The sequence below is a fragment of the Watersipora subatra genome, chromosome 2 (assembly GCF_963576615.1).
Source record: "Watersipora subatra chromosome 2, tzWatSuba1.1, whole genome shotgun sequence".
Lineage (NCBI taxonomy): Eukaryota > Metazoa > Bryozoa > Gymnolaemata > Cheilostomatida > Watersiporidae > Watersipora > Watersipora subatra.
The window spans coordinates 21,163,537-21,189,096 of record NC_088709.1 but is presented as its reverse complement, the minus strand read 5'-3'; the positions used below and the strand labels follow the sequence as shown (position 1 = coordinate 21,189,096).

The window sequence follows — 25,560 nt, the reverse complement described above, 5'->3', positions numbered from 1 at the left end:
GTGATGTTAAATCCTGAAGCCTATCAGTTAGTGGTGATATATCTAGGAGCTTCTCATCTTATTCCTAATGTGCGGTTAGTGTAAAGGATGGAAGCGTAAAAATGACAAATTTTTTTCAATTTGAGAGCAGGGTTTACCAGTCTTCTGTTGTCCTGACCTTAAAATGATGTACATCAGCTGTTTCAGCATGCTTACTTACCCTATAGACCAAGTTTCACCTCAGTCAGTGAAATACAAATGGCCGTATCCAAGGAGGACCTAACGTAAACAACCTATTTCTGTGCGTCGCGTCTTTATTCGCGATTTTCTCCATTTCAGATTTTGGGAGTTTTGGCTGACGTGCCTTCCAAAAAGTCGCAATATCTCATGAACTACTTAAGCTAACTCAAAAATTCAAAATGCTTTAAATGCTCCACAAAATTCTGCATCTGGCTGTGTTACTAACTCAAAATCTGAAAATCCCTCATTTTGGTTGATTTTCACATGAGAGGTCACATATCTCTAATATATATATTCAAAACAGCTCAAATGTGATGTGGTGTTATATATATATATATATATATATTATTAACTGTATGTTTTTGAGCTTTTAAGAGCTGGTTATACCATTTCTACATATTTTGAATCCGCAACACAAAAGACTAAAGGTAGGGCCACACGTAACATGTAATTTCAACTAATCTGGGAAATTCTATTCGTACGGAATTTCTGACCTGCCACACGGAGTTTCCCCACCACGGATTTGTACGAAACTAGCTTTCAACTAGCCTATCAGAACGCGGTGATAAATTGAAGCCGATTCCGTTTCAATCATTTGCTTCAGTACAAACATGGATGACAATCAAAGGGGAAGAATTGCTTTGCTGCTGCTAAAGAAAAAATATCTGCTACTCAAACAGAAAAAGAGGACTCTCACTACAAACTCAGACAGAAGGTATTGGGTCCACCCCATAAATGAGAAAAGAGATCAACTGGGAGTTTATGCAAATCTGATCAAGGAGTTGAGAGAAGATGAGGATTCAAGAAGACACATAAAATACTTAAGAATATCACCTGAGAACTTTGACTATATTCTTGAAGCAATAAAACCTCTCATAACAAAGCAGGACACAGTGATGAGGAAGTCAATAGAGCCAGGACTGAAGCTGGCAGCCACACTTCACCACCTAGCTGAAGGAATTTCTCACGCAGCCATTTCAGCTCACTACCGCTTGGGCAGATCAACAGTCTCCCAGATAATTGATGACACATGTGTCGCACTGTGGACTGTGCTGCAGCCCATATACCTCAAACCTCCCTCAGGGCCAGATGAATGGAGGGCAATCGCTGAAGAGTCCGTGTTTTTCTTTTTATTGTGCTTAATATTTATTTATTTTTATTAATTTTCTTCATGATATCCTTTTTCCATTGTTACTAAAACGAACTTTCATTTTTATTTTGTAGTTTTGAAAGATGGAACTTCCCTCACTGCCTTGGTAGTATCGACGGGAAGCACATCATCATTCAGAAGCCAAAGCACTCTGGCTCCATGTTCTGGAACTACAAACAGAGAGACAGTATCGTCCTACTAGCTGTATGAGATGCTTCATACAGATTCACCCTCATCGACATTGGTCAACCAGGAAGTAATAGTGATGGGGGAGTATGGGAGTTATCCGAGTTTGGAAGAGGCTTGGATAATGGTTAGAAAAATATTATCTTTAATTAATTATTATTTATTTTTTATTATCTGTACATGCCGCAACCAACACCAATCAGCTTCACAGCCGGGTTCACTACGTTTGCTCTCTCCTTTCACAGATCAAGTTAATCTGCCAGAGAGCGAGCTGTTGGTGGGTTATGAAGAAGCTAGAGACTTTCCCTACATGTTTGTGGCAGATGAGGCATTCCCTCTGAAACCATATATTGTGAGGCCATTCCCAGGCCGAGCCCTCGATTCGGTGCCCAAGAGAATCTTCAACTACAGACTCTCTCGTGCACGGCGCATTATAGAAAATACGTTTGGTAAGTGATGTTTTTTGGGTCTTTTCACTTTGCACGTGGAGGAATGTCATGTATTAATTTGAAAATATTTTTGTTTCGCAGGAGTCCTATCTCGTCGATGGCAAATCTTGTTTAAGATGATTTAGGCAGACCAAGAGAAGGCAACAAACCTAGTTCGCGCCATGTGTGTGTTACACAACTTTCTGCGCACGGTGAACGACACCAGCTACACACCACCAGGTTACCTAGACATTCCAAACCCAGACGGCTCCATCACACCTGGTTTCTGGCGTTCACAAACACACCCACCCAGCGAACGCACCACACCAACCCACCCGAACGCAGCTACGAAAAGGTGTGACTGCAAAGGCAGCAGGAATCAGAGACAGACTTGTGCAGTATTTTTCAAGCCCACAGGGCTCGGTCCCATGGCAAGATGCCCATATCAACCAAAGGTAAACGAACCAATGTCAACCCCTCTGCTCGGAACTCTACTAGTCGTAGTTTGTTTTACGTTTTACAGAATTATCGGGGATTTGATTTTTGATTTAAGATCAATGCTTTAAATTTATGTGTGTTAAGTTCATGTAGATTAGAAATTTTAGTTTCAAATATTTTTTTTTCAACACTATGTGCAAATGTACTTATTCTGGTTGATAAAATAAATTCTGAGCGGCTAAACAAGATTGGCAAGTCAGCAAATATTATTTTTAGATTGTACAAAAATATCAAACTGATGAGAAATTCTGGATTGATTGTTCGCTCAAAAAAATTAATAAAAAATACACGCAGATAATATTATGATAAAAACACAGTTAAGCAGGAATAAAATACAATATGTGTATTATGATGAAACAAACAGAAAGATACTTGTAGCTAATCTAGTGCCAGGAATCATTCCAGGAGGGCGACAACATCTCTGTGAACGTTGGTGTATCTCGTCTCTCGCTCGTGGGCCTGTCAGTACTCCAAGACGACATGGAGCTGGTAGGTCTGTCTGTGAGAGAGCTACTTGGTCGCGGGACAGGCTCTGCATACTTCAACTCAAACAACATGTTGTTAATTCTATTCTTGGCAACTGCAAATTGGTAGGGTGTGAGTCGCTCGAGTCCATGCACAATTGAGTCCGCAAACAGCTGGCGTTCCGATTTTGGAGCGGGTCTACTCAGTTCTCTGATCTGGTCATTTACGGACTCCAGCTCGATGTCGATGGAGTGGTCTTCAATGATCTTTTTGCGCTTGATGCCTCAGGATGCCTTTTTGCTCGTTTGTGGTTCAGTGGGTGGTGGTAGTGTCGGTGGAGTTGGTGGGATAGCTGCTGGTGGTCGAGCAGGTGTAGACGCATGTGCATGGGCTTCTGCGATTGGCGGGACGACCGGTGTGATGCATGCAGGAACTGGAGAAGATGGTCTAGCAGGTGACAATGGACAGGGTGCGCAGGCTTGTGAGGGAGGTGGTATGTTGGTGGAAGAAGTAGTTCTGAAAAAAAAACAAAAGACTGAATTGAATTATTTAATCTGTTCCACACACATACATAGATATATGTTTTCAATTTTCTGGTAAAACCGCCAATGCCAACACCACAGCTATGAAGTCTAGTAGAATAAATTACTAGTAACTAACCAGTTACTATTCCAACAAATCAGTATTTGTGTGCAAAAACATCTTAAAAGCCAACTTACGCCTGCTCTCGATGAGCTGTGAGTAGCCATTTAAAAAGTGGCCACCACTTCCACTGCGGCTCTTTGACTGCTGCTGCCCCACTTGCACAAGCTGCATCATACGCCCTTCTGTTGCTGTTAAAAGTGTCCCTAAGCTCGGTCCATTTCTTCATCACCATATCGACTGCAAAAAAACAACAAACTTAATTAACTTTATGTGTACGTGTAGAGAGTAGCAGCAGTAGAATATGTGGAACAAGACAAGACAACATGACTGAGACTGAAGTAATTAATTGATTGATACAATTGTTGAGATGATCTACTCACTCTCTCTCAGATAAAAAAAAATCAGTCCAAAACAAGCATGACCCAAAACCCAATGATATCAGTAGTACTAGCTGCCACACTACTAGCTAGCTACCACACTACTAGCTAGCAACCACCAACTACCTACTACTAGAAATAAATAAACATACCAGTAAACTTCACTTTGGAGTTTGGAAAAGCCCTCTGCAATTCACTGACAATTAGAGATGCCCCGATTCTAAATTCACCAGCCGATTCAGATACCGATCCGATATACCGATCCTAATTGAAAAATAATCCGATTCAGATCTTTTGTGTTGCATAGATAGTAGCTCATTTTATTATGCAAATACAAACATAATGCAAAGAAAACATGAATATTATTGTATTTATTTGTTTGCATTTATGGAAAAAAATATATACATATTCACATACTGACATACCGTGCATGTAGTAACAAAACAGTCCATGTTTCTTGTAATTTGTAAATAAAGGTAATTACTGTTAGTGGTACAGTTCTATCTGTGATAACGAAGTCCCTCTTCTATTGTTAGATGAACTGCTGTGCCTGTGCAAGTTTATAGCAAATCAATGTTTCCTTTAAAAACCGTTAGTGATTCAATCATCTCAGTAAGACGTCTCTTTTCTTCCATCATTATCAATGTAGCCAAGCGTCCTGAAGGGGGATTCCGTTGCAACAGATGTTGGAGGACAGGCTACATACCGATACGCCACTGGGGTTACCGTTTTTTGTACAATACAAACGATCCATTGTATCGTCAGGATCAAGAGAGTGATAGATAACTTTATGCGTCGACTGTTTAAATTACTTTCGTAATGCTAGTAAATAGAAATATTACACTGTGTTCTTGTTTCCCATTTTTGTTATCTTGTTCGTGATTGCTTGCAATAAAACCTATCGCTGTAATTGGGAAATACCACACTTTTTGTTTACGTTCTGGCTAAAAAGTTTCCTTCGCTGTGTTGATCAGGCTATAGACATGAAATAAATTGTGTGGCAGGCCTGAAATTCATTAAGTAAAAGTAAGAAGCTTACAGCTGATGAATTTTTATTAGTATAGCAAGTTAAAATACAGTTTTCTGCTAAATGGTTGATCTGTAAAAAGTATCGGCAGGTTCAGATTTTTTAAGAAGAGATCGGCCGATACCGATTCAGATACTTGACACTCATATCGGCACCGATACCGATACCAAAATCGGGGCAACTCTACTGACAATGTCCTTAAAATTGCTCAGTTTCACCCCTCTTGAGTCCTTATAGCCGTTCTATCGTTTGCACCATATAACTTTTGTCTCCCTAACCAAGTCTATAAACAGTTCCAGATGGTTGTCTTCCATTTTAAACGCAAAATCAACTCTCTCTCTTCAAAACAGATAAAATCTCTCACTCTTATTTTTTTCTGGATATGCGCCAAAGAAAACGACCTTCAACATTCAACTAACCTTTTCAACCGACCAATCAAACAACAATTCGTAGGAATTTCTGACGTTTCGTCCAATTCGGGATTCGTTCATCGTGCGCAACCAACGATGGACAAATTGGTCCAAATGTCAATTCGTTCGAATCGTTTCGTTCAAATTTCGCCGATTTCGTAAGAAGTTTGTCTCGTGTGGCCCTACCTTAAGACACGGTGAACCTTTTGATACCAAATAACTGTAATGTGCATTTCGTTTCGACTCAACATTTAATAGAATTCATAGTTTCAATTAAGATGTGATTTAGCGCTTTCTATCAAGAAGAGGGTGTATACAGTATATATATATACAGTCAAACATGGATAACTCGAACTTCAAGGGACCGAGCAAAAGTGTTCGAATTATCAGAACGTTCAAGTTATCAGAGCACTGTCACAAGTCCATATATTTACTTATTTATTAGTAGATACATGTACATATACAAACTATAATATAAATCAAAAGCACAAATGGCTTGTTTCAAATTGAATGCTTCGAATGTAAGGTTTAAAACGTTTTCATGAAAAAGTATAGATTTTTCTATCACTTGAGATTGGTTTGTTGTTTGAGGTGATGTTATTGCCAGGACGTTTTTCAGATTGACATTGGCAAAACTTGATCGTTGTTGAAATGCTCAAAAGAAAAGACGTTTTTTTCTTTTGGGGTTTTACCCACGATCAATTTTGCCGTTTTTTCTTGAAGTTTATGCAGATTACCTTACTTTACCTGGGATTCGTTGAGAGCAACACTCCGAGGCAGTTCAATTAGAAGTTTTACGAGGTTTTACGGTACATTCTATATCACTCACGCTTTTTTAATAGATACTTATTGAATGTACACACGTATTCTGTGTTTAGGTCAAACGATGAATAGTTTTTTTGTAGCTCAGATAACGTATACGTTCAATTACAAGAATTTTTAAGACGATTTAAACATTCAACATTCCGACGTTGATTCAACACGGAATCAACGTCGGAAAACTATTCATCACGGGCTAGCTGGGTTACGCCACGCACTCAAGGATTTTCGCCACGCACATACAAAACAAAAACAACATGCGACTTTTGTTTTGTATGTGCGTGGCGAAAATCCTTGCACGTGTGACCCGGCTAGCCCGGGCTATTCATCGTATCGCAGTATAAATCAAATTTCACCAAACTTTTAGAAAAGTCGTTGACAAAAATATTTTGCCGATGGTGGTAATAACGACGCTTATGAATTACGAAAAGATGAAGTTTACCTCTATGGCTTTGAATAAAGTGATTTTCTAAAGCGATAACAACCGTTTCGGTAGCCGTTGGGCAAAAAAACAGTTCGAATTAACAGTGTTGAGTTCGAGTTATCTATAGCAATTTATCATTACGTGGGAACGGACCAAAGGAAATGTTCGAATTAACCATGTGTTCGAGCTATCCGTGGACGAGTTATCCATGTTTGACTGTATATAGAAAAGTTGTGAATTGTAAGAGGCACCGTAGAGACTCGTGGATAGGCAAGTGGATTCCCAACCTTCAGTTGCAATATTCATGAGTTCAAATACTGCCAATGCGAGCTTTTAATAGCTATAGCTAGACATACCAAACCACATACAAACTTTGAGGGTTATAAATATGAAACTATATATATAGGATCTTGGAGCCTTTCATTCCGATATTTTAATAGCTATAACTAGACACACTGGCTCACAAAATCACAGTGGACACACAAACTTTGAGATTCATATATATAATGTAAATCAAAATTAATATATATTGTCGTTTGTTGATTCTTAACTAACCAGATGGGTAGAGATTATCAGCACCATCATCAGATTCTGATCTCACTTCTGCTAATACTACAATAAAGATGAGAGTTCATCTAGAGAGAATTATACATGAAACTTATTCTATATATCAAATATATATATCAATACATATACAGTAGATGCTCCTATAACGTAAATAATTCGTTCCGAGAACGTTTACGTTTTATGGAAGTTATGTTATGTTATAAGAACATTAAAATACTTGTAAATTGCTTACGGTAATGCATTCCAAGATCTTTCCAAACTCACCAATTTGGTCATGCAAAAAAGGAAAAACTACCTAACTCTTTTAACTTGTGGGCTGTACTGCAACTGCGGAATTATTGATTTGCATCAACAACTTTCTCCTTTTTGCGAAAATCTCAATGGTTTTATAGACCATGATTGCGGCAAATTTACAAGTTGATAGGAACTGCACATTTTCGACGTTCATTTACAAGTCGCTTATTTTTTTGAACGGCAAAGTCTATTCTGCAAAGTAAAGCTAATATTAGCTAAGTATAAAATATTTGTTATTTAACAAATATTTTGTACGTCTACAATAAGACAAAACAACAAAATCTTTTTACTATAAAACGCAGTTCTACCTGTTTGTCGTCTATTACTATCCAGGGGTGCAAGGCTAGGATAAAAATTGTTTTCGACGATAATCTAACTTGTGACTATAAGACTGGTGGACCGACGCTGTAACACCTACACTTACCGATTGCATTTGTATTTATGAACAATTGCGCAGCAATTTCGCCCATTGTCGACACATTTAACGATCTATTATGATGAACGAAAATGCCGCGAAAGTTATATATAATAAATAGTATGCTAATCGCATGGCGTTCTTTCTTCTGCAGGTGCGGCGAAATAAACTAACATCCAAATCGATTTTAAAAACTCCCCTGACTTGACACTATATGGAACTTTTTACATAATAGGAAGCAAAAACTTCACATAAATTTTTTACGTTATTTGGAATCTGCGTTACAAGAGGTATACGTTATAGGAGCGTCTACTGTAGCAATATAGGCCTATATACCAATATATACATCAATACATATTTCAATTAATATACCGTGAAACATCTAATTGAGCGCCACAGCGCTCTTTTTTTCAACCCTTCCTCTGTAGTGACGGTCAAATAGAAGCTGTCATTGCCTTTCTCAAATGACTCGTCAGAATTTTGGGAAGATAAATTTTGCCCTTTTACGAGAGAATCGGATATCATCTATATTTTGCCCTCTCTTTCCGGTGGAATGATATTAAACCGTCTGAATGTAATAAATTAAACGATATTAAACTGATAATATTATAACTAAAATTCAGCGATATTAAACTGTTTGAATGCAACAAACCTGCTAATTTAGCTCCAACTTGTCGAAGATTTATTATTAAACATGCATTGAAAACCAAGAAATATATCTATCAGCTGCTATCGATTGCTTGCAATTAACCTGCAAAAATAATATAGCTTGTGTCCTGCTTTGCAATTTGTTTGAGTTTCAATTTTTATTTTGTTTCAAATTTCAAAACATATTTTTATTTTATATCTATATTTGACAATGTTGCATAAAAGCTCATTGCAATCATTGATATGTTTGCGAAAGTTTGCAGCTAAATTATCGATCCATTGTAAGACCAGATTACCGTAATGATGCTATCAAATAATATGCTATAAATCCACAAATTTATGTTTATATAATGATAAATCCATCAAATGCTACAAATAAATATTTATAAACAAGTGACATTAACAAACCATACCTATAATACATGCAAAGACAAGGATTTATTTTTGTTAAACAAAGATAATTGCATCAATTGCTCAGCCAGCTGTGTTATAGTTGTTGCTTTCGATGGAACGAGCATTTTCTGGTTGTCCAATACCTTCCAGTGTTTTCTGACCTCAAGTCTTCTTCCGCAAGGACAATTAATCGAAATTGGCGTCCAAACTATTTTCTGCAGAGCAAAACTTTTAAGCATTACATTTGACACAAACAATGATAAAATTTCAGCCGCATGTATGTTAGGCACATCTTTTACCCTAAAACTAGTCGTTAATATACAATCGTAAACCATTTTTACATACATCGAAGTAGAAACAATGAACTACTATTAGTCTGATAAAGTTATTAATTATTTCTATGGTGTTACCTTCAAAGTTTTAACGGATAAAACGAAAAGCTATGTAGCCAGACAATGAAAGAATTAATTGTTATTGATGTAACCGAGTCATTATTAACATCATTTTGTGGACACCGTTCTACTGATCACTTGCTATTATGGGTTCATAAAAATCAAAGAATGTTCAAGTGGCGGTCAAATGGAGGTGGTGCTCAATTAAAGAGTGGCACTCAACATTTCAACCCTTTTCCTATAGTGGCGGTCAAAAGCTGTCGAATAGAGGTGGCGTTTAATGTGAAGTTTTACGGTATATTGATATACATAAGTTGTCATGGTTGTAATGGGAAAATTCTTCCACCATAATTACCTTTATCGCTATCTGCGTTGACTGATGAACCATTGGGTTCCATTTTAATCTCAATATCTACAATATATTTGTAATTCACTACTTATAAACATTGATTTAGTGGAGCTACACAAAAGGACAAGCCTAAACAGTGCTTTAAACTGGCTTGTTAAAGCATCACAATAGGATAGTATGTATTTACAATACCCTCTGGTTTGAAAAGGCAAGACTATAGTAGGAATGGAATGTAAGACATGTCTACAGGGAACATAGCTACAGTAGACATGACTATAGAAAAAATAAAGTTAGCAGAGAGCCCTATAGAGAACATGGCTAAAGAAGAAATACAAATAGAAAAAATCATAAAGTAAGCATGGCCACAGAGAACATCGTTAAATAGGAAATGGATACAATTAACATGGCTATAGATGGCATGATTGAGAAATAAGTGGGTATGGAAGACATGAATACATAATGCTAAAATCTTTAAGGTCGATAATTTTTATCATGAACATAGTTTGACAGAACTCTCTAACTAACCAGTTGGATAGAGACTGTCACCATCACTTCGACCATCTGTTGCTGAATTCGATTTTGCTAGCAAAGCTTCCATGACAAACGTTAAATATTTGGGTTGATTTATCTAAATAAGCAAAGAGCATAAAACTACATGATCATGGAGGACTGGGTTTTTATGAATGAAATCTACTTGCAAATAAAGAAATAACAATTTAGCTCAAAATTGGGCAGATGATAGAAAACATTAAAGTAGAAACGTGTCATTACAATAAGATAAACTTGATAAATATATTGATTTGAAGATGATTGATGGTGATTGGTTAAACTCAACTTGTCGAAACTACTACCCAACATTATAATGACAAAATCAAATCTCCATGTTTTGATATATCTTGGCAGCATCAGTGTTTTATACTTTTAGTATTACAGTTACAGTTCTTATGATATTAAGTCTTTTTGACATATACTGACCTTCCCTTCTTTGCTATATTTACTGTGGCAAAAAAATTCTATGCTGACTTTTCCAATTATGACAAGATATTATGCACTGAATGATAGAATTAAAAATCTTTTCTGGCTCAGAAAGCAAAATAATAAGACAGTGATAATTGTGTCACAGTAGCAATAAATAAACAATGTACACTATATTACTACAGTTGTAGAGCGATGCAAGCTCCGCAATCGCTCCACAGCTAATCAGATTGTTAAAGAATTGTAGGTTTATAAGTATGAATAGAACAAGAGAAAATAAGATTCGGATCTAACAGGTAGTAAACAGGAAACAACATAAAGAAACAATGCAGAAAGATTGGTCGGCTGTGAAATCAATGAAGGCCAAACATAAAATATTGTTTAAATGTGGCTCATTTGCTAAATCTGTGAACAGAGGTATATTAAAGTTAGTACCAGGAACAATCACGATCACCTTAGATCATCATGTCCACCCAGACCAGCCAACCCAAGAGTGGGGCAATGCGTGAGATTTGGTTTTGGGGCAATTGATGCATCAATGATAGTATATATAAAATTGTGGAAATTGGGGCAAAAATCTCACGCATTCTCATTTTTTCTTTGGGGTGATTGCGTGAGTCTCACGCCCAATGCGTGAGAGTTGGCAGGTATGTGTCCACCTCCTATTGTACATCAGTTTATATAACCTATCATACCAGAACATTGTTTTCCATGCAAGTCATCTGTTTATATTCAGATGCGATGTTGTCGGTAATCTCTTACAGAATATTTCCAAGTTCGGTAGACAAATAAGTAATCGTAATAGGAACACGATGTGAACATAACTAGTTTAGGTTTAATAATTTTTTAAATACTTAATGCCTTGTTGGCATTAGTGTGGTATCTCACTCTTTATATCTGGAAATTTTGTAAAACTTTTAGAAACTAGCCCTCCAACTTACAAATTGTTTAAAAATGATACAAAGATTGAGGTTGAGTGTTCAATAGCCCAACATTCAGGGTAGAGTTTAACTGCACACTTTGGTAATAATCTGTGCAGTTCGAAAATGGCCAATCCAAAGAAGGGCGTGCGCATGCCCCGCTAATATATTAGTACGTAGTAAATACGACTCGCTATACAAAACGGTAATGCGCCGAAATAATAAAACGCGATCCAAACACGAACAAACTGTGTCTGTTGTCGCTGAACCTACAAATTTACTCACACATTGTAAAACATAATTTTACTAATATGATATTATTATGATAATAATTATTGTAGCATTAAAAGCTAAATTATTGATACTACTTGAGGCCACTTGATTGTTTCAAGCTTCTGTCATAAAAATTTGCGGTCGCGGTATACATCATATACGGTAGAGAAATAACCCGTTCTCATCACTGAGGTCAGGTATAATTGCAGTGGCTCAAAACCTGGTCAGTTTCTGGGTCGTTTTGTAGAGGTGGAGCTTAATCCGGAAATACAAGTGTTTTGTCGGCACTAAGCGACGAGGTTTTAAGCAAGTGCCAATGTTTAGTCGGTTAGAAATTGAGTCTGTAATCTTTTTATTTTTTGTAACAAAATAAAGCATAAACATCGTTTTAGGCACATCTTTAATCAAAAATATGAGATCTTTCATCAAACTAGCATAACGTATTCACATAGTTGTTTATCGTAGTTTTGTCGTGTTAAGACGAAATAGTAACATGCTCACGAAACGGAAAAAATCTTCTCAAACATATATCATTAATTATTCTGTATTCGTTTATACAGTGTGTATAAAAATATCTTACATACGTTGCAATATGATTGCACTTACATGTATGTAACGCGGTATTACATAAGTTATTGAATATTTGTGATTATGTTCTAACCAAATAAAATGCACATTGAAACAATTGTCTACTTTGCTCCCATTCTGCGAGCTAAAGAAGATTCTATTTCATTTTAGTGTAACTATTTATGTTAGCGTATCGCAAGACAAAGATTGTGAAAGGGCAACAGAAGACAATAGTCTATCTTATTTTTACTGCAAACACCGACTTCTCCAACAACTAACTTTATTTAGATTTTGAACATGACCGCACTCTGTAGGTATTCATTTGTCAATTTGCTTATATATTTATTATTTATGTACAGCATTGTGTGACCAAAAAAAATTTCTTGATTTGTTGGGCAAAAAATATTTTCTTACTGTTGGCATGATGATGTATTTTCTTGCTCCAATATAAATAATGCATGAGGCAATTGTTGTGCATCATTGTTAGCAGCTTTCCCGTTATCTCCACAAGCACAATGTAGCCAATTCTGAAAAATTAGGGGGCAGCACACACAAAACCTTTAGCATGATGTATGTCTATTGGCATTGCTGACGTTGTACAACATACATTGTTTGAAAAGTCGATGCGCAATGACAAAATGTCTGGTGATGGACCACTGGAACAATGATGGGAAGTAGGTTATTTCATTTATCAGACGAATTTATCATGATAAATTGTAAAGTTTAATAATTTTACTTTATTTGATATAAAAGGAAAATGTTGCACATAACTTAATTACTACCACATCAGCACCAAAGCCATAAAAGGCCTTTAACAAGCACAAATGAGAACAGAATAACACAGTAGAAAAGGGCTACATATACTACATGTAGATATGTGAAAATAAGTAAATATAAGTCTGGGTTATTTAAAAAAAATCAGTGTTGAAAATCCTGAATGTTTTATGTATGCAGGTATGTTTTCATTTGATCAATATATTTACTCGAAATTGAGCACAGTACAAGCTGAAACAGTTCGAGTTTTTGCATATAAAAGTATTCCTATCTAAAACAAGTTTGTTCTCTATGGCTGCAGATGAATTGGCAATGAGGTGGAGGGCACGCCAGATGCCCTCTGGCGTGCCCTCCCTTCATTGCCAGTTCACCCACAGTTATAGGGAACAAACTTGTTCTATGCCTATCTAGATATTGCATGTATTAGAAAGCCTCAGGAAGCATTTTTGCTCTGTCATTTCTTACTCCCTGCAAACTCCTCTTGGAGATCCTTGATCTAAAATAAAAACAATCATAGCATGTATATTTACATCTCCTTGAACTTGTAAAGTACTGTGAATGCAGTATTTAAGTGGCATTATTTGCGACGATTTTTGACTTTGACAGGAATATTATTTGTTAATTTAATGAAGTAGATTGGAAAGTTACATTGGACATTGTGATTAGCTGGAAGTTAATTTGGCAATCTCAAAGAACCGGGCAAATCTGCTTTTGCTAGTTCCTGACTTTATTACTGTTTTTACAGTAGTTTTATTTCACAATTATTTCCTGGCTTCATATATCTTCTCCGATCCTACATTGCTCAACCGACTTAGCCCATAGAGTTGACTTGTAGAAGACAACAGCGACATTAGTCCAAGTACTCAGTCAACGAATCGGATGGTGTTGTGGCACCTTGTAATCAATTTCTCAAAGAGTTGATAACAACTCCAGAGATGCTCCCAAATCTTGATTAGAGATTTGCAAATCACATCAAATCACCAATCATGAGATTGGCATCAAAGCACCATAAAAATGGATTACCCAGCTTGTTAAATTAAATCAAATTAAAACCATCAATTACATAGTGGATGATGGTTTTAATTTCATTTTATTTGAAAGCTGAGCAGTCACCCTTCTAAGTGATTTGATTTAGAGGAAAACGCATGCCAGCGATTTGATATGCTTTACAAATCTGGAATCAAAGATTTGGGAGCATCGCTGCACAACTCTCTCCAATTCAGACACTGAGCACTTACACTAAAGTGACACGAAAGCATCATGCAACAGGGTTCTAATTTTAAAACTGAGTTACTGAATATTACTACTCACCGGACTGTTAGGTATGAAAGTAACATCAGGTGTCTGAGTTACATCTATAATGCTGTCGTTTATGGCATTTCGTAGATGCTCCCCACATCTATGGAAGCTCGCATAGCCTCTGCTCTTACTCCTACCTGTCCTGAGCAAGCACTGCATTTCCTCCTTATCTTGAGCTATAAATCAGAATGCTCGAGGCATTGAACGTTTGGCTGGGTGTGAACAGGCAACTTAACAGATATCGCAGTTGGCAGCAAATAATTTGTTTCTAAAACCTAATCCTGCTTACACAAGGGGTGCTTCTGCATTATCCTACTATAACTTCACATGTTTCTAGCTACTAATCTAGGGCTATAAATGGCTTGAAAATCCGTCTACCAATGAAATTCCACATTTAACCATAATTAATATTGCACGATTTGTCAAAAATTTTATTGCTGGTTATGTGAGTGAGTACCTCCGTGTTACTATCAGATGTATTGTCTTGAGGATGCGGTCTCTTTGTTGGATTCTGTGACTAAAAATGTAAACAATACGTAAATTATGTATATCGACACCATGTGACAACATATATGAATTTATGCACATGTATAGCATATTTATATTTGTGGGCACAATCTAACTAAATTCAAATTGGCAAAAGAGTCCAAACAAAGGCCTTGTTGACAGGTCTCCAAAATACGCATTCATTTTATCTTGCTTTTAATGATTGTTTTTGCAAATTTTAGGTGTGAAATATTAAATGTAAAATAAAATATTACGTCGAAGTTTAACCAAAGGTGTGAACTACGATATAATACTATCTGGCGCATGTGTGAGGCCTCGGGATGAGAAATTCTCAAGAAAAATTAGACAGATTGCCATAAACTTCACTGGCTATTGGGTCAAGGATATGGTATCTGAGCATTCCAATCAAGTCCTTGTTTCTTTGCAATTCTACCAAATTTCTATGAGAGTGTAGATGAATTGAAATAAGAGAAAATGTTTTTGAACTTTGATGTACTGTGAGACCAAAAGCAAAGTATCGAATACAGCTTAGACATGTCGCAACCCTCACAGTAGTGTAGACTTAGATTTACTGCATTCTCTGATTTCGGGCTTACAAGAATATAAATGTGCACGCCTGCTTTTGTTACAAGATAGCTATTTCAGAAATAAGACAAATTAAAATCCATAAAAGTAATAAATATTATTTATCATCTCTATGTAAAATCCATACTATACTATCTGTGCATTTGCAAGGACATGGAAGGATAGCCCTGTCTAAATATATTGGACATACAATGACCGAGTTTTGCTGTCCAAAAATGTCCCTTATAATAGGCTGAGTATAATATTCTTGGTGTACCGGTAACTTACCCTCCGCTGTTCTTTGTACTTTTCCTTCTGGGTTTGCTGTCTTTCAGGGCCGTACATGCAGCCATACTCTTTTTCTTCGCCATACTCTTTTTCTTCGCCATACATAAATAGCCTTGACTGTCATGAATGACGTTTTCACCTCTCCAAATATCTTCACCTTGCTAGATTAAAGCAGATAAAATTTTAAAATTAAGAAACATGGTACAGATTTTTTAGATTCGTTGGCTGAAGACGTTGCAGGTTTTTAGCCTTACTTGATTGCTAACACTCAATTGAAAACTAACTGCTGCGTGTATATGATGCTTGATACATTTATTGCTTGCTACTATTGACATGTACTTCTATTGTACAACAACCAAGCATAGGCCTACATTTTACAATCAAGGTTACACTTCACAATCAAGGTTACACTAAAATATCCGAGGTATAAAATGTTCATTTTCAACACAAGATCACAAATTAGGCAGTGGAGAAAAAGTGCTTTAAGGATATGAGATTACCTTCAAAAAGTCTTTTATGCTTGTTGAATATGCCGTCCTCATGGTATGTGTAAAACTTGTTGCCATATTCGATTTCATGGGCTTTGATGGTTTGCTCAGCCTCGTCTAACAATGAGGCAAGAAGGAGCGGCATAATGCTTAAATGCACTGCAATTAAAAAATATATTTGGTAGGCCCTCAGGCTCCTCGTAGAAGTTGACTGTCGTCAGCGATCATGTCATTCAGCTATCGAGACTTCGGTAACCTACCGACACGATTGCCGACTACAGGCAAGGGAGGCCTGTAGGTAGGCCAATATAGAAGATGAAATGACGAATACAAAAAGTCAGTTATGAATACATGATGACCCACTGAGGTCTTCTTTTAGGGTTGAAGCAATATGAATATGCAGTGCATTTCAATTAATTTTTTAAGACAAATTGCAAGCAGTAAGCGACTCTGACTACTGAGGACTACTGATCACAGGCAGGCTGTCTAGTCCGAAAATATAACTGCCCTGCATTGCAGGAGACTACAAAAACTTGCTTTACCTTGCCTCCTCTCCTACACTTTTTGTGAACCAAACAGATGAGATACAGTCTAGGCCTGGCGGTGCTACTGACAACGCACCATTGTAGTAACAAGTTCAAATAAAATTTGAGATACACAATTAAATGGTTGTTCCTTAGGTAGCTACATACTGTTGTTGTTTCAAAATGTGCTACAGTTGAGACTTGGTAGTAATATAAAGTTAATTGTTAATAAAGTGTGTGCTTGCAGCAAATACAGTAAAGATAAGAAACTGATGTCTTCTGTTGCCTTCATTTTTACAATCAATGCCTAACGAGATGCTAATACTAATATTTACGGTGAAATAAAATAGAATCATTTTAGGCTCTCAGAATGGTAACAAAGTGGACAACCGTTTTAATGTGCATTTTATTTGTTCAGAACATAATCGTAACTTTTCAATATTTTATGTAATACTGCTTTACAAAAGTGTATTCATATTAAAAAATATAAAACTATTTTTCAAATATAAACGAATACAGAATAATTAATGGTGTATTTTTGAGAAGGTTTTTTCCGTTTCGTGAGCGTGTTACTATTTATTCTTAACAAGAAAAAACTACGATAAACAGCTATGCAAATACTTTGTTATTTTGCTAAAAGAACTCATATTTGTAATTAAGAATTTGCTTGGAAAAGATGCTTACGTGATATTTTGTTAAACAAAAATATAACTACTCGATTTTTCAACAACTAAACGTTTGCAGTGGTTCAACTAACTTTAAAGCTTTTGTATTTCCGGATTAAGCTCCACCCCTACAAAACGGCCCAGAAACTGACCAGGTTTTGAGCCACTGCAATTATACCTGACCCATAGATATAAACCTAGATTGGCCAATAATAGCTATTCCTATCGGTTGCCTTGTCAGACTTAAATAGCATGACGTAACGTCATTGTATTGTACCTCACGCTTGACTGCACTGCTGGTAAGAATGGAGCTTAAGAGGAGAATTTGACAAAATCACATTTATTTTCACATAAAAACCTTCTTGGATACATAATCCAGTAAACTAAAGCAATTCTGTGATAATATCTGATAACCACCTTAGATTAAAACTATAAAAGCTATGAATTGTTGCGAACGAATCATAAGCCATCAGGGCTTTATTTGCCACCCTCTCCTATCCCTAATCTCTCCTTTCCCCTTCTCCAAAGAAGTGAGAAGGGGAAAAGAGAGAAGGGAAAAAAGAAAATGGGTGGGGGGGGGCAAATAGCCCACCCACTCAAAGAGCCAGACCCTGGCTAGGTAAATAGACTGATATCATGCTGAACTAAACATGACTAAAAATGATGAGTATGCAAGTATATCTTATGTCAAAAATGAGACAGAATGATTATTTTACAGCTGGCTATGTAGCTGGCTAGGTCACCAAAGCTGAAATGTAATGATTGTATCACTAGCATCGTAGATGTTACCAACTATGATGTAAACCAAGCGACGAATTCCCTAATCACAGTTAAGAATCGTGGTGGCTTGACTTTGTCTTCGCCTGTGGTGATTGAGGTTTGCAACCACAGTGAGAAAGCGACCGAGAGTGTTGCTTAGTAGTGCGGGATTGGTGAAAAACTTTCCCAGGCTAGCACTAAGTGCTACCATGAAGAAGTTTCTGAGGTTCAACATCATGCTATTGTTTAAAGGTTGACTTGCAATAAAATTCACGTTACAGTTAGTTGGTATCAAAAGATTCACCATCTCTTACTCTGTTGTGTTGTAGGTGCCAAATATGTGGAAATGTGATTACAAAATCTTAAAAGCTAAAAAACGAACAGTTAATCGCAGCCACACGAGACCGCCGTAGTTTGGATTCGCTTTCCCAAACGGCTCAAATGGGACGTAGTTATTACAGGATGGTTTCTGTTTACACTTTCATGCAACCTCATTCGTCAAAATATTTTTATAAATATACTTCACGCATTCAATAAAACCATGTCTATTGTTCTTACGCATCTGTTTTATCGTCATTGTAATGCTGTCACTTTTAGCACTGATATCTTATAATTTACCGTAAAAAAATTGTTAAACTTTTTAACCTTACCTTGAAGGAGTACATATCATTGTCTGATAATCATGACGAGCCTGTTGGTCACCTGTGATAATCGAAAGTAATTCGAAGTATTGGGTCACACGATCAGATGACGACTTAACGATTAAATAATGCCGAAACAAAACTGTAAAGTAGCGAGCGTCTATATTTGATACGGGGTATTCGGTAAAACCCGAAGTGTTTGTCATAAACTAGTGCAACGATAAGCTATATATTTAGCTTTTTATTGGCTTTTCAATTCACGTGAGAAAATCACATGACAAGACGATAACCAAACTGTAATGTCTACGTCATCGAAATAAAGAGATTCCAATCTATGGCGGCTTTTTGTTTTTGAGCTTTTACATGTAAATGCTTGTAATCACTTTTCCACTTATTTGGCACCTACAACACAACAGAGTGAAACATGATAAATATTTTGATACCAAATAACTGTAATGTGAATTTCGTTGCAAGTCAACCTTTAAGCTACAAAGAACGATCCACCTCAATACTATTGAGGCATCTACAATGAGGGCATCCTGAGGAACTTAAACCATAACTGTCACGTACAACTTTTATCGTAGTTTCTAGGTAAATCAGACACGCTGATTCCGATTTTGTACTCAAAATAAAGATTGGTCCACTAAACTTCAAAGTCATTTAAGCTTTATTAAAGCGTTTCAATATCCGTTTCGAAAACAACACAATCGGCATTACAAGCTCCGACCATAAATATGTGACGAAACCTAGCTTTTTCAAGAACGGAAATTAGGAATGTTTAGTCCGATTTAGAAGAATAGAGATGGGTGTCTTAAAACCCATTATTATCTAAATCCAGCCTGTAAAATAATCGCAGGTTTTTATGAAAGGTATATAAACTATTTAAAAATGCTCTTAGCTTGTTCCACGATCTTTAAATAGGCTGGACGCCAAGAAAAATGAGCTCAAAAAGCGCGGTTTTATCACAAGCTGGCGTTGTTATTACGCTTTTTTAAATATGCAATGCTAAATAGCTAATCTACCTTTCAGAAAAGACTGAGATTATTTTTAAGGCTGAATTTAGATATTAATGTATTGTAAAACACCCATCTCTATTATTCTAAATCGGTCTGAACATCCCTACGTAACTTCTGTTCCTAAAAAGCTAGGTTACGTCACGTATTTATGGGCGGAGCTTGTTGTGCCGATTGTGTTGTTTTCGAAACCAAAATTAAAACACTGTAAAAAAGCCTTCATTACTCTGAAAGTTAGTGGACTAATCTTTATTTTGAGTACAAAATCTCAATCAGCGTGTCTGACTTACCTAGTAAATACGATAAAAGTTGTACGTGACAGTTATGGTTTAAAAGCCCGTCTAGGAACTTTCAATCCAGCAAATATATTTTATTTTTAGTTTCTTTCACTAATACCAGAAGTTTTAGGTAAGTGATGGATTTTTGCTTTTCACTATGCTGGGTTATATATTTCTATATTTGCAAAGTATTTCTTAACTAATCCCTTCTTGATTATAATAGCAGTTGAAAATAAAATCTGTAATAAAAACACTAGCCAAATCATGCCATTAATCTATCACCTATTGAATAGCATTGATCCACCAATGTCTAGCCGTAAATTGTAGATTGCATCTATAAACTAAGCCACAAAATATAATGATTGGTGTGATAATGGTTTCTTTTATCTTAGTTTATTGATGTCACAACATTAGGCTGTAATAGAACTATCTCTTAACCTTAAATGAATAAAAAATCGCGCGCCGTGCTGACCCGGTCCGACCCGATCTTGGCCTTAATGCTGACCCTGAGTCTGGTCCGACCCTGCATTCCTTGATCTCGTTCCAGCTCTAGCTAAGAAAGCCATTGATTCCATTTTCCTGATCAGATCAAAACTTCACAGGCTCATCATATTTAGTCATGTTTAGTTCAGCATGATATTAGTCTATTCACTTAGCCAGGGTCTGGCGCTTCGGGTGGGTGGGCTATTTGCCCCCTCTCCTTTCCCCCTTCTCTCTTTTCCCCTTCTCACTTCTTTGGGGAAGGGGAAAAGAGAGAATGGGGATAGGAGAGGGAGGCAAATGAAGCCCTGATGGCTCATGATTTGTGTGCAACATTTCATAGCTTTTATACTTTTAATCTATGATGGTTATCAGATATTATCACATAATTTCTTTAGTTTACTGGATTATGTATCCAAGAAGGTTTTAATGTGAAAATATATGTGATTTTGTCCTCTTCTCCTGATGAGCTCCATTGTTAATAACAGTGCAGTCAAGCATGAGGTACAATACAATGACGTTACGTCATGCTATTCAAGTCTGACAAGCTTTTTCCCTATTGGCCAATCTAGGTTTATATATCTATGACCTGACCCATCACTGAAGGCCTACAACAACCTTTTACTACCGTCGTACACAGCGTCGCATATGTGATTATTTGGATCGTTACGACTGTGAGGTTTAGCTTATCTTCTAATTTTAGCGGAGAGGACAACTCAAAGTTTCGCAAAGCAGGCAACTCCCTTTATATGAGGATTCTTATGAAGCACAAATTTTAACTAGTTAGACAGGGATTAACTTATTTCATGCTTGCAAGGTCTTTCTAGTAGAACACCTCAAGTTTATCTATCATGTTATACAACTATAAAAGTAGAGGTATTTTAATTAGGTACAGTACAAGTTCAACGTTTTTTTGTGTGTGAAATTACAAATGTAATTTTATCAAAGTAAAGCCATACCAAGAATAGGCAGCTTCATCTTTGCAATAAATGAATTGGATAACAATTAAAAACCTAAAATGAAAAGCCTGACAGCCAGTTCAGCAATAAAGCTTTGGCCTGTAAAGGGCTGACCCCGTAAATGTTTGTTTTTTGGCAATCCCTCTGTGTTGCAAAACTAAAAAAGAGTATTACCCAGCATAATCATCTCAAAATATTTACTAATATAAAACAATCATTTATTCACTCTGTGTTTTAAACTGCTCTAAAGTATGTTATTTGCAGCTACTTTAAACTCTCCTGCAACATAAATATTTCATTCTTGAAAAGGGTTTATGTTATAAGGATTTGACGTTATACAAATAATAAACCGCAGGTGAAGTGCCTAACCTGGTCTAAGGTAGTCTCAAACTCACCATTTCATCCTTAAAATAAAAGAGACTACACCTAAGTTTTAATGATCGCACAGTAACTGTGGTCAGGCCTGCCAACCCTGAAGTGGGGAAAAGAGGGAGAGTCTATTTTGGGGGCAATGAAAACGCAAGGATTTGAGAAATGGGGTAGTGTCATAGCGCGCAAAAACACAACATGCGAAAGATAAAACCTATAACTTCATATGGAGACCACATGTCGTGGAGGTTATTGATAGATGAGTGTCACATAGTTGTTTATAGTTGAGTATACATAGTTGTTTATTAGTAGTAAGCATATGATTACTACTTGAATATTGGGGCAAAAAACAGGTTTGCTTAGGTAAAAGGAGCAATTGCGTGACATGGGCGTGAGATGTGTGAGGCAATTGCGCGAGTCTCACGCTCAATGCGTGAGTGTTGGCAGGTACGACTGTAGTATTATTGGTTTTTATTACCGGTAACAGCTTTTCCATTTCGCTTACATTTTTTTCCTTGGTTTAGGGTTCTTTATTATGTTAAGTTTACATAATTCGGGAAACGGGAAAAGCCAATCTTCAAGGTCAAATAAAACCGATATGTTTCACATTTTTCAGGCCAGCCAGGTTTATGCTACAGAAAAAATTAAAATCCTTAATATATGTCAAAAATAAAGTAGAACGGAAATACACCTCCAATCATAAAGGCAGTGTCTGTCTGTCCATCCGTTATTCTGCAGGAAGGGTTTACCCTTAGAGGTTAGGATAAATGATTGATTTTTCAACAAGGGAGTGAGTCTGTAGATGGTGGCATGTTTTGCTGCTCTGCTGATTGTCTGAGGTGAAATCTAACGAGTGCACTTTTTCCCCAACAACCACTCGTGGCTACACAAGGGCAGTCGGACCAATGACATACAGTCCCCCCATGCAGGGCTGTATATCATTGGTCCGACACAGCTCCTACTAGCAGTAAGACCAATGATATACAGCCCCCAGGGGGCTGTATATCATTGGTAAAACCTAATACCTCATGACATCTGATTATATACAGACATTCTTTGTCTTTTCAAATTGGCCTCATGCAGAGATAAAAAAATCAATAGAGCTACCTCAACCTCTAATTACCAGAGTTATCTGCTCTCATTTAAAAAGTCATACATTTTTATAAGCATACATGCACATATATATTGTATCACAAAATAGCAAATCAAATACAACACACCTCAACAGACCTCAATTTTGTATCATTTCAGCGAGTAGATAAAAGAGCTAAGCTGGTAGTATCTTAGTGTCTTATCTCACTCATGTACCATGAATAGCCTAATTATAAAATCCTATATGTGGCTAAACATGAAGAGTTTGGTTGTATTTTATAAGGAATGTAAAAAAATAAAATTATAAGTGTGAAGGACAGTAATACTTGCATCTCTGTGTACTGAAAATGGTAAAATAATCCAAATAGTAAATAGTCCAGTTATTGAACTAGTTGAAACAACAAAATATTTCTCTAATAAAAGAAAGGACTACGCCCTATTTTAGTATGCTATGGTCTGAACCAAGTACTAATCATTGAAAATAACTTACCTCAATAATGAGAGCGCCCCATTTACTCCACTAGCTGAAAGTTGAGCAAATATTTCAAATACTCTAATAAAAGAATACAAAAAACAAGATGAAATGTCTGCTAGCTAAGCAAAGGAATGGGGGTCCTACCACACAAAGCTGTCGTCAGAATAGTCACTTTTAAAATCACTGTCGTCACTTTTAAAATCACTGTCGTCACTTTTAAAATCACTGTCACCTTTTTCAAATTGGTAACCAAAACAACCTCTTTCTTCACATTCGTTATTTTAATACAAATATCTATACTGGTGGCACCGGGCTGCGTTAAAAATCTGAAACTCGCTAGGTTTGAACTTCTGCTAACCAAAAGCATGGCTCAACCAGCGACCTTCACAAACATATTAGTGATGTTTGGGAGCGTTGCTGATTACTCCGCGAAGAGTGACAGCCGTCTTAGGTTTTTAGAGCTATATTGCTTGTACGGAAAATAGACCGATATTGCCTTTAATAATCACTGTCAGTCACAGACTTGGAAACGGATTTGCTATCAATGTCGTGGCATTTCATTGCTTTAATTATTTGGCAGTCTATAAATGCTGAGCCAGATGCTTCAAACCAAAACTAGTGAAGTTTCGGTTGACCGTGGTGATTTATGAACAAATAATAAGTTAGTAACGATACGGCAACACGTAACAAAATTTTCGTTGGTTCTAACCAAAATCACGAAATGATTGAAACACACAGAATTATTCTGCGCTGCTAGAATCGTGCCAACGAGCACGATCTCAGCAGCTGTTGCAATTAGTATAGTCAAAGAGACGTATAATGACACACAATAGTAAAAGTATAAGTGCAAATCAACATAGTACACACGATGCAATTGCTTAAATTGCGTTATTGAATGTATTTATTGTTTGGACGCTATAGCTACAATTTGTTTATTTTTTAATTATATTTTCTTTTTAGCAGCAAAAGTTTTGTGGTAGAGAATGTCGACATCTCTAGCGCAAACAAGTCAGTTGCATCGTATTTACTATGGTAACTTTCTGTAATACTTTTCTTGTGTGTCGCATTATGTTTTCGGACTACGTATATCTTAAAATTTGCTAAAGTCGTGTTTGCTAACTAATAATAGCGCGACTTAGACAGTTACATCGTGTGTTCTATGTTGAAATGCTTCGGTATTTTTATTGTGTGTCACGGTACATGTCTTGGACTATACTAATTGCTAAAGCTGCTAGAATCGTGCTCGCTAATAATTTGTTTAATCTGTTAAAAGCGTTTCGTCGACGAACTCGGTGGACATGCACAGCTCAAATAATTCTGTGAATTTTGACCGATTAATTCTGCGTTTTTCGTGATTTCGGCCAGAACTCCGAACCAACGAAAAATTCGTTACGTGCAGCCGTACCTTTAGTAATCCTATTTACGCAATCCTCGTCACCTACATTGGTAAATGGTCGTCTCGTCTGTCACTTTTTAAATATCCCTGTCGTCGGGTCGTCAGAATCGTCACAAAACATGGGAGGACCCCCAGGAATGTGTAGGAATTTAATGAGTTTGTGAAACCAGTGTTGGCAACCAACTTTACTGGCTCTACATTTGGAATCCCTCCCTTCAGCCTAGGGTACCACAAACAGTAGCTGCCTGTTATGATAGGTTGCATAGGGTACCCAAACCTTAATCATGAACAATCATATTCTAGGTCTAAGATACATTATAATAGCTCCATCAATCTATTTACTTAGTCAACTATTGCCAACAAATGGTTCTCTCTAAAACTCTTGGGCGTCATAAATGTTTTGCTCCATGATGGCAATACTTTTAGGTTCACTTTACTAATGCTGAGGTCAAGGTCAGTGTGAACACCTCCAGACAACAGCAGGTTTTATAAGAAAGCATTTTGACTTAGTATGTTATTAAAAAAGCTAGAATTTCCCTGTTAACTCT

The 25,560-nt window shown here is 36.6% G+C and overlaps 1 protein-coding gene and 1 pseudogene across 5 annotated transcripts in view; one reads left to right on the top strand and one right to left on the bottom strand.

The window, feature by feature from the left end:
• The window catches only part of LOC137387289 (zinc finger protein 345-like), a 129,594-nt gene that overhangs the window by 14,790 nt on the left and 89,244 nt on the right, over window positions 1-25,560 (bottom strand). The window contains exons 1-4 of one of the 5 annotated variants that reach the window (XM_068073660.1): window positions 11,623-11,756; window positions 10,232-10,334; window positions 9,713-9,769; window positions 7,204-7,260 (exon numbers count right to left, since the gene is read on the bottom strand). The exons of the other annotated variants lie outside the window; for them this stretch is intronic. Of the exons in view, the coding sequence (XP_067929761.1) occupies window positions 7,204-7,260; window positions 9,713-9,769; window positions 10,232-10,304 (187 nt within the window). The 5' untranslated portion in view covers window positions 10,305-10,334; window positions 11,623-11,756. Of the gene's footprint in view, window positions 1-7,203; window positions 7,261-9,712; window positions 9,770-10,231; window positions 10,335-11,622; window positions 11,757-25,560 lie in introns of those variants that run through there. 5 annotated transcript variants of the gene reach the window in all.
• LOC137387034 (uncharacterized) lies at window positions 831-3,107 on the top strand (annotated as a pseudogene).